The following is a 9,275-nucleotide window of genomic DNA, read 5'->3' on the forward strand; positions in this document are numbered from 1 at the left end:
GGTAAAAAAAGTCCACTGAAGCTACATATGATAGAGATACAGAGCGATTGGCCGTGTAGGAGCTGGAGAATACGCCGGAGCCTAGATAGAACCACTATAGTATAACCCCTGTTCGGGAACGCGTTAGGCGCTAGTCGGGCGGTTGGGTTGGGTTGGATCTAGCGCCTAGAGAAAAAATCAGGGACTAATCAGAAATTATGCGGGACGGAAATTTTAGATTGTTTAATATATTATAATTTTTAATTGTGTATAACATTAATACATTTTTATGTTTAAGACTGTATAAACACACAAATAGAATATATAAACTTAATATAATATAATTTCATCAAATTATGAATATAGATTATATTTATCAAAATTTAAATCAAATAAATAGATAAAAAAATATTATTAAAAAATAAAATAATAAATAAAAAAAAAATAGATTAGGCGGCCGTCTAGGCGGTAGGCAGTCATCTAGGCGGACAAAAATCAGATATCCGATTTTTAGACCGATTTGGTATAGGGGTGGGCGTTCGGGTACCCATTCGGGTTCGGTTCGGGTCTATTCGGGTTTCGGGTTTTCGGGTTCAAAGATTTCAGCCCCATTCGGATATTTCTAAATTTTGGTTCGGGTTCGGTTCGGATGGGTTCGGTTCGGGTTCGGATAACCCATTTAAATTATTTTAAAATTTTTAAAATTCATTATATACTTTAAATTTCTCAAAATCTATAAACAAAACAATATATTACATATAAATTTGAATAACATATGTCAAAGTACCTAAAATTAACATATAAATTGGTTTGGTTTGAATATTTGGATTGAGAATCAATAAGGATTGTTGCTGTTTTGAGTATACTTTAGCTATTTTAGACATGTTACTTTTGACTATTTGTATATATTTATAGGTATTTTGGATAAGTTAAAAGCATCTTATATATTTTGATGTTCTTAATATATATTAAATCTAAAAATAATTAATATATATAGGTATATAAATCAATTTCAGATATAATCGGGTACCCGAAATACTTCGGTTCAGATCGGGTTCGGTTTCGGTTATCTAAATACCAAAATTTTGAACCCATTCGGATATTTAATCAATTTCGGTTCGGGTTCGATACTACTTTTTTGGATCGGGTTCGGTTCGGTTTTTCGGATTCGGGTTTTTTGCCCAGCCCTAATTTGGTATAAATGGAGACGGATGAGTTACGCCTAGCGACTAGGCAGGTAGACGTCCGATTTTTAGAACTATAACTAATAAGTTTTAAATATAAATCTTTGCTTGATTATTTTAATGTGAATTTATTGTACCAAAATATTATAAAAATATATCAGTATGTAATAACAATTAGTTACAAAATATATTATGTAAAAAATATAAACCATTATATATTAATCATATCAAACAAGACATAAAAAATAAAATTATACAATTATACAATACATAAAACCAAAATATTAATCATATAATATTTACTATAATATTAAAGCTATATTCTTTAAAATAAAAAAATTCTGCATGGATATGCAAATCAAACTCTTGTAAATTAGTTTTTTTTTTAAACATGAAATAATATATATTAATATATGAGATATTTATTTAATTATTGTGGTTGATGTGAGTTTTGAGAAGAGAATAAAAATAAACTTTTTTCCATATAAAGGAGATTTTAGGAATATTTAATTCTGACTAAAGAATGGAAAGAAAAAAGGATCCAGATTCGTTGAAATTAGTATTATAGAAAAAGGCGGACTCTGATCAATTCATCGTCACATTCACACTCAGTCGAAAAAACAAAGTCTGAACTCAGATCTGTCGCCGGAGACCCACCCCCACCGAAGCGATGGGCTTAGGCAACAAACTCCGGCTGAATAGCCGTATGCTCCACCGGAGAATACTTTACTCATCCGCCAGATCTTTCACCACGACGGAAGGTCACCGTCCCACCATCGTCCACAAACGAAGCCTCGATATCCTCCACGACCCTTGGTTCAACAAGGTAATACATACATACAAGCCTTTTGGATCTGATCGAGCTGCTTTGTAATCGAAATTCGAAAACTCTCTCTCTCTCTGTTAGGGGACTGCGTTCACGATGACGGAGCGAGATCGTCTCGATCTCAGGGGACTTCTTCCACCTAGTGTCATGGACTCTGAGCAGCAGATTCAGCGTTTCAGTGAGTTGATTATCATTTAAGAAACATTAATATAAGCGTCTCTTTGTGCCTTGATTGGAAATGATCTGCACAGTGACTGACCTGAAGAGGCTGGAGGAGCAAGCAAGAGACGGACCTTCTGACCCCAATGCTCTCGCTAAGTGGCGAATTCTCAATCGTTTGCATGACAGGAATGAGACTATGTACTATAAGGTCAACAAACTGGTCTCTCTTTCGCTTACCTTTGCTTTGCTTTGAGGGAGGCTAATTTTACCTTTTGTTAAATGTGTGTTTTTAGGTTTTGATTGCGAATATTGAGGAGTATGCGCCAATAGTCTACACGCCTACGGTTGGTCTTGTATGCCAGAACTACAGCGGGTTGTTTAGGAGGCCTAGAGGAATGTACTTTAGCTCTGAAGATCGTGGTGAAATGATGTCCATGGTTTACAACTGGCCTGCTGAACAGGTCTCTATTCTGTTTTCGTTAGCTGACTGAATAAAGATAACCCATACTATATTCCTCTGTCTCTATTGCACCAAGAATCTGATGTAATGTTTAGGTTGATATGATTGTTGTTACCGATGGAAGCCGGATTCTGGGTCTTGGAGATCTAGGGATTCATGGAATTGGAATTTCTGTTGGGAAGCTTGATTTATATGTCGCTGCAGCTGGAATCAATCCCCAACGGGTACTTTCAGCATCTTCTCTATTGCTAGTCCCTCCCCCGCTCATTTTTCTCAGTGATAATGTTGTGATACTATACTATGGTTGTTTAGGTACTTCCTGTCATGATTGATGTTGGAACAAATAATGAAAAGCTACTCAAGGACCCCTTGTGTAAGATTCATTTGCACATCTGAGCTACCTGTTTCAATGTTTATTATTTGAAGATGAATATGATAGATTAATAATGGTTTCCTTTGGTGCACAAAAAAAAGGTTTTCTTCTTTAATACATATAATGTAACTGTTTGCTGGTGTTTTGAGATTTTACTATGGGGGAAGCATATTGATTATCAATCAATTTGCATAAGGACGTAGAGAATGTTTTTTTATATTAGTCTATGCATACAGATACAGAGAGTCATAGACACATACATATATATGTTATTTAATGTAAAAGGTTTGTAGTATTGTATAGGAGTCTATTATATTATTCTGTGTTTTTTTGTTGAAGTCTTTATTCTTGAAGCAAAATACTTGGTTGTACGACTTGTTACATTTGTCTTTAATTGTTTAGGGGTTTCCAGTAGTACAGAGAAACGTTTGAGATTAGCTTATTATCTGTCATGTTATCATTCTTTCTGTGTTTTTTCTTTATTGACAGACTTGGGTCTGCAGCAACATCGTCTAGAGAATGACGAATATATTGAAGTAATCGACGAATTTATGGAGGCAGTGTTTACTAGGTGGCCACATGTTATTGTGCAGGTAAATGATCCTTCATAGATGTCTGGTATATCAAATGTTTCTTATTATGAAACCTTTTACTATTTGTCTACCCGCAGTTTGAGGATTTCCAGAGCAAGTGGGCTTTCAAATTACTGCAGAGGTATAGAAGCCGCTACCGAATGTTTAACGATGATGTCCAGGTAATGAGGCTTCCGCCTTAGTTAGATTCTTGTGAAGATGACTTGCCGTTACATGTTTGTATATTACGTCAATGTGTTAGTTAATTTTGCTGGTCATTTATCAAGGGTTACTACGTTTGAATTAGTTAGCCGTGCCTATGTTTAAAATATTGTATTTCATGTGATCAAACCAGCATCTCATCTCGTTCAATAGTTATTCTTAACCTTTTCTATATGACCAGATGCATTATAGAGACAATAGGAAGGGAACTGAAAATCTAAATGCTGATACATAAATCTTGGTTTTCATATTAGGGGACAGCAGGGGTTGCGATTGCTGGTCTTCTTGGAGCCGTTAGAGCACAGGGGCGGCCTATGCTTGATTTTCCAAAGATGAAGATCGTTGTTGCTGGCGCTGGAAGGTAAGCCGTTCCCTGTTTCTGTTTGATTGTCTTTCCTGTTATTTTACACGAGAATTTTACTGGTAAAATTGGTGCTGGGCTTATTGTTTATTTATTTATTGGTCGATATTCTTTTTTCTCTTTTCGTATGATTTGAAGCCAATCGATGGAAACTTCCAGTTACATCACTGCAGTAATCTAAGTTGATGTGATTGCATTTATGCAAAGAAACATGAAGTAGCTAAGACTAGTTATATCTGAATACTGAGCTTCGTTATAAAAATCTGTAATTTCTGTAGTGCCGGAATTGGTGTTCTAAATACTGCAAGGAAGACAATGGCACGGATGTTGGGAAATACTGAAACTGCATTTGAAAGTGCACAAAGTCAATTTTGGGTGGTTGATGCTCAGGTATGTTATGGGAACTTAGGGAGCTCATGAGAAGTTTTAAATGGATTTCCCTCTAGTTGTTTTACTAGCCATATCACTTCCTGTTTTCTTTTTGGGCGTGTTTTATGCAATAGCTTGAGGAGCTGAAGTTGTTAAGTCTTTTTGTTGCATTTAATCAGGGCCTTATCACTGAAGGACGAGATAATATTGACCCAGAGGCTCTGCCGTTTGCTAGGAAGACTAAAGAAATGGAGCGTCAAGGATTAAAAGAAGGAGCAAGTCTTGTTGAAGTGGTCTGTATACTAAATCTAAGTTGGCATTGAGTTTTGTGGTTGATAGAAATTCACCCTTTCAGAAAGTACTGCTTAATACAAGCAAGGAACTAAAAGTTTTCTGTCTTCATCTGACTAGGTTCGAGAAGTTAAACCTGATGTGCTTCTGGGTTTGTCTGCTGTTGGAGGGTTGTTCTCAAAAGAGGTAAACAAAGTTCTCAAAAGCCTAAACATAGCAGAAAAGTATGATTTAGTTCTATGCTACAGAATCAGTGATCTAAGTATTATGTTCTATTCCGATAATTTCTTCAGTAACCATTGTCTTTCATTATCGGATTTCTATGGTAACTGCTAGTTAGATGAGCTAGCAAATAAAATCTAGCACTCACAACTCTTAGTGAGGCTTTGCTGCCTCTTACTTTCATGATTCTGACATGTGGATGTGCTTAAGGTTTTGGAAGCCATGAAAGGTTCAACCTCGACCAGACCAGCTATTTTTGCAATGTCAAACCCCACTAAAAATGGTAATTTGTCCCCCTTCGCTTGCACTGAAATGTGATTTGCGGTTATTGTGATTTTGGGAATTGATGTATTTGTAACTTGTGCGTAAAATTCCAGCTGAATGCACGGCTCAAGAGGCATTTTCTATATTAGGCGACAATATAATATTTGCGAGTGGAAGCCCATTCAAGAACGTGGATCTTGGTATGTCTACATCATTTGTTACACGCATTTTTATATGAGATGAAAAAACCTGATTGCTTCTATAATTTCAGTTTTATGTTTTAGATTGACGGTTCTGGATATATAATTACTCTCAGAGGCTTTGTTTTGATATATTACTACGTACTTTTTGTTGTTGCAGGGAATGGTCATGTAGGACATTGCAACCAGGGAAACAACATGTACCTATTTCCCGGGTTAGTTCCGCTTATACATCGTCTGAAAGAATTGCATACACTCTTCACTGGCTGCAGTAACGGTCATGAAAAAAAACAAATGAGTTTCTTTTATTGTAAAATTTCTGTATGTAGTATTGGACTTGGCGTTCTTCTGTCTGGTACTCCCATTGTTTCTGACGGGATGCTTCAGGCTGCAGCTGAGTGGTAAGCTCTTTTCTTTACGTACTGCATTTATCTTTCATTTTCATCTAAAGCAGAATTGGGTGACATGAAATATAACTACGGACCAAATTCAAATAATTTTGGATACTGGATATTGCCAGTCAACATATTTGGCTGATGTCACGGGCTATACCTTACCTTCACCATCGAAACAGCGACCAATGTAGTTGGATACGATGTAAAACTCGTATTAAGGAGGTTATGAAAAAAAAAAGGCTCGTGTTTTGTGAATATGGGATCATGACATTGTTACCTAAACAATTGCAGCCTAGCAGCATACATGAGCGAGGAAGAAGTGCTAAAGGGGATAATATACCCTCCAATATCAAGGTAACCCAAGAGAAGAACGGTCTGAGTGTTGCATAAGAAGGAATGGTCTGATAGAATTGACAATTGACTTGAAATTGCAGGATACGAGACATAACAAAAAGAATAGCGGCTGCCGTAATTAAGGAAGCTATTGAGGAAGATTTGGTTGGTGGATATAGGGAAATGGACGCTCGAGAGCTCCAAAAGCTTAACGAGGTACCCGCTTTACTATAGTTAGAAAGGGTCTCTCTGACGTGTTTGGTTTATATGTCTAATAATCTAATAGAATTGAGTTGGGCATATAAGAACAAAGAAACGAGAGAAGATTTTACACCGAAATGTCAGTTATGCTGATATGACTGAGCTTGTGTGTTTTTCTCAGGAGGAGCTGATGGCTTACGTGGAAAACAACATGTGGAGTCCAGAGTACCCGACTCTGGTCTACAAAGACGACTAAGTTTGGTTCCAAAGACTGAATAAGTCTGCTTTCTCTTTTCTATGTGCAAAAATATATATAATTGGGTTGCTTCATACCCAATCAGATTCATATTTGCTACTGTCTCTTATCAATATGTAAAACTAAATAAAAATATAATTGGGCTGTTTTTTATCCAATCAAATTCATAGTTGCTGCGATCATAAGAGTAATCAAGACACTTATAGATTTGATAGACAAGCTTAGCAATAATCAGTCTAAGAAAATATATTTATTCAATGCACATACAATTTAAGATAATTTTATCTTATCTGACTAGAATATTAAGACGTATTCTGTTACACGAAATATAAGCATACTGAAAATCTCAAAAGTGTGTGTGTATAGCCAGAATATAAGCATCAAAATGTACTGGAAACCAAAAATATAATGTATATCTAAAACAAAAAAAAAGGTATTAAAAATAAAGTTTCACACTGACCACTGTCCCATGGAATCAGTGTTATCATTCTGCTGCGGGAACTGATTTTGCAATGATTTAGGAGAGAAAGGGAGATTTGGAAAAGGTTGATGATCTGCAGGCAAAAATGGAGAAGGATGATGCTGAGAGATGTAACTAGTACATGAAATGTTGTTCTGGTCTTGTTCTTGAAACTGAAAATGATGATTATGCTGCGGTTGTTGTTGTTGATGTCTTTGTTTTGGGCTGTTGACTTTCTCTCCTTCGGTTTCTCGGTATTTCCCGAGATAGATCTTTAATGGAGCCACATAGTCTTCGAAACCTAAAGTGGTAATGGCCCAAATGATATCATCTCCATTGATGGTTTTCCTCTTCTCTCTTTGACACTTGTCAGAAGCTTCACCGGTAACAAAGCTGATGAATTCTGATACACATTCTTGAACGGTTTCTTTTGCATCTTTCGAGATCTTACCGTTACCGGGAAGAACCTTTTTCATGATCCTTCCGACATTAGCAATTGGAAGAAACCGATCTTGTTCTTTATTGTTGATGTTGTTGTTCTTTAAAGAAGAGCTTCCTAGATTTGTTTCGGCTCCTTCAGGAGATTCATGATCTTCCTCTGGGCTCTCCTCAGTCATCTCTTGTTTTTCGTGATATGTAATGACATGCATGTGATGGATATGATTTTATGGTTAAGCTTAGTGCATGAAACTAGGCAAATTGCCTATTTATGGATATCTTGCCAAATTTGGAACTCCTTACGACCCGCATTTATTTTTATCATTTTTCTAGAAGGCTGCTTCCTAGACAAGTTGTAGATCAAAAGAACGTATCTATTGCCTAGCGAGATCGGATGAGGTTGTTTTGTCGCATGATTAGAACAAGCTCCTTGTGCTTTGTTTTTGGTGACTGATGCAGTTTTCCCTGAAGAACTTGTGATGTGGACTGCTTTATATTAATTTTTAGAAAACTAAAACATATTAAATGTTTAAAAAGAAATTTGCATTTACAATGTTATTCAAATTTGACCAAATAGTTAACATTGTCAACATTTGTTTCTTTTTTTTTTTTGAACAACAATCGACATTTGTTTCTGTGAATACAGAAAACGTAAATTTTATGGAAGATTTAATCACGTGAAAATCAAGAAATATTTCACTTGAATATCATATTGTAATGTTAACTACGTAAACACATTTATAACTAAACTATATTAATCTACATTATCATAAAACTAGTTAAATTCAAATAATATAAATAATTTAAGGTTCATATTTAACTTTTATGAACACAAAACATTTTAATTGTGTATTTTTGTATAACTTAATCCAATTATGATACATGCATATATAATTTAATTTTTTTTGTTAAAAACCTAAAGACAACTATTTATTAAATATTTAATTTATATTTGAGGTTAATTTGATATTTATTAATATATAATAATATTTGGTATTAAATATGGAATTTATAAAAATGTAGCACATATAAAATTAAAATCTATTAATTTATTAACATTATATGGTATACTAAAACAATGTTTTCTTATCATTGATTTTTACCTAATTTTTTCAATCATCTTCTTCTAATTTTACTTTTTCTAAGTGACACAACTAGGTAAAAATATGATATTAAATATTGTCCACAAATAATATTATAGATATTGATTAGATCTTTAATCAAACACAAATCAGAAAAGGAAAGAAAAGAAAACAAACATAAGTATTTTGAAAATAAACTTTAATCTTATGTTGTCAGGTGACCTCATCCTTAAATCAATGGGGTCGTCTTTATTTTGTGCTATACAATTCTCGAATATTCTTTTAATGTTGGTACATTATGATATTACAAATAATGAAAATATTAAATAGACAATTTTACAAATGAAAATTATATTTGTTTTCTAAATATTCAAGTATGATTGCACCACATTTGACAATAGTTCTTGTACCATGGTGAAGATCTTTTATAAACATATTTTTCACTAATCTCCATAATTTGTCTCTCCAAGACTCAATGTAAAACTATTAATGAATTCTTAATCAAGCCAGTATATTAATGGACTTTCACTTATTCTAATTATGTCAGGTGACCTCATTCTTATATCAATGGGTTCGGCTTTATTTAGTGCTATACAATTTTGAGAACAGTTCAATTTTAATGATT

The 9,275-nt window shown here is 34.4% G+C and overlaps 2 protein-coding genes across 2 annotated transcripts; one reads left to right on the forward strand and one right to left on the reverse strand.

Annotated features, from left to right (window-relative positions):
* The first annotated feature begins 1,678 nt into the window (after positions 1-1,678).
* LOC106318857 (NAD-dependent malic enzyme 1, mitochondrial) lies at positions 1,679-6,849 on the forward strand. The gene is made up of 19 exons (XM_013757006.1): positions 1,679-1,989; positions 2,071-2,167; positions 2,241-2,359; positions 2,445-2,612; positions 2,707-2,835; positions 2,924-2,984; positions 3,474-3,577; positions 3,655-3,738; positions 4,033-4,139; positions 4,418-4,529; positions 4,688-4,801; positions 4,920-4,985; positions 5,232-5,304; positions 5,399-5,485; positions 5,646-5,700; positions 5,815-5,886; positions 6,172-6,234; positions 6,315-6,429; positions 6,596-6,849. Exons 1-19 carry the CDS (start codon positions 1,834-1,836, stop codon positions 6,668-6,670), a joined length of 1,857 nt encoding a protein of 618 aa, XP_013612460.1. The 5' UTR covers positions 1,679-1,833; the 3' UTR covers positions 6,671-6,849.
* A 165-nt stretch (positions 6,850-7,014) lies between these two features.
* Positions 7,015-7,747, reverse strand: LOC106318859 (nuclear transcription factor Y subunit B-7-like). Its single transcript, XM_013757007.1, has one exon. The coding sequence runs from the start codon at positions 7,745-7,747 to the stop codon at positions 7,121-7,123; it is 627 nt and encodes a 208-aa protein (XP_013612461.1). The 3' UTR covers positions 7,015-7,120.
* Positions 7,748-9,275: the final 1,528 nt, after the last annotated feature.

The sequence above is a fragment of the Brassica oleracea genome, chromosome C9 (assembly GCF_000695525.1).
Source record: "Brassica oleracea var. oleracea cultivar TO1000 chromosome C9, BOL, whole genome shotgun sequence".
NCBI lineage: Eukaryota > Viridiplantae > Streptophyta > Magnoliopsida > Brassicales > Brassicaceae > Brassica > Brassica oleracea.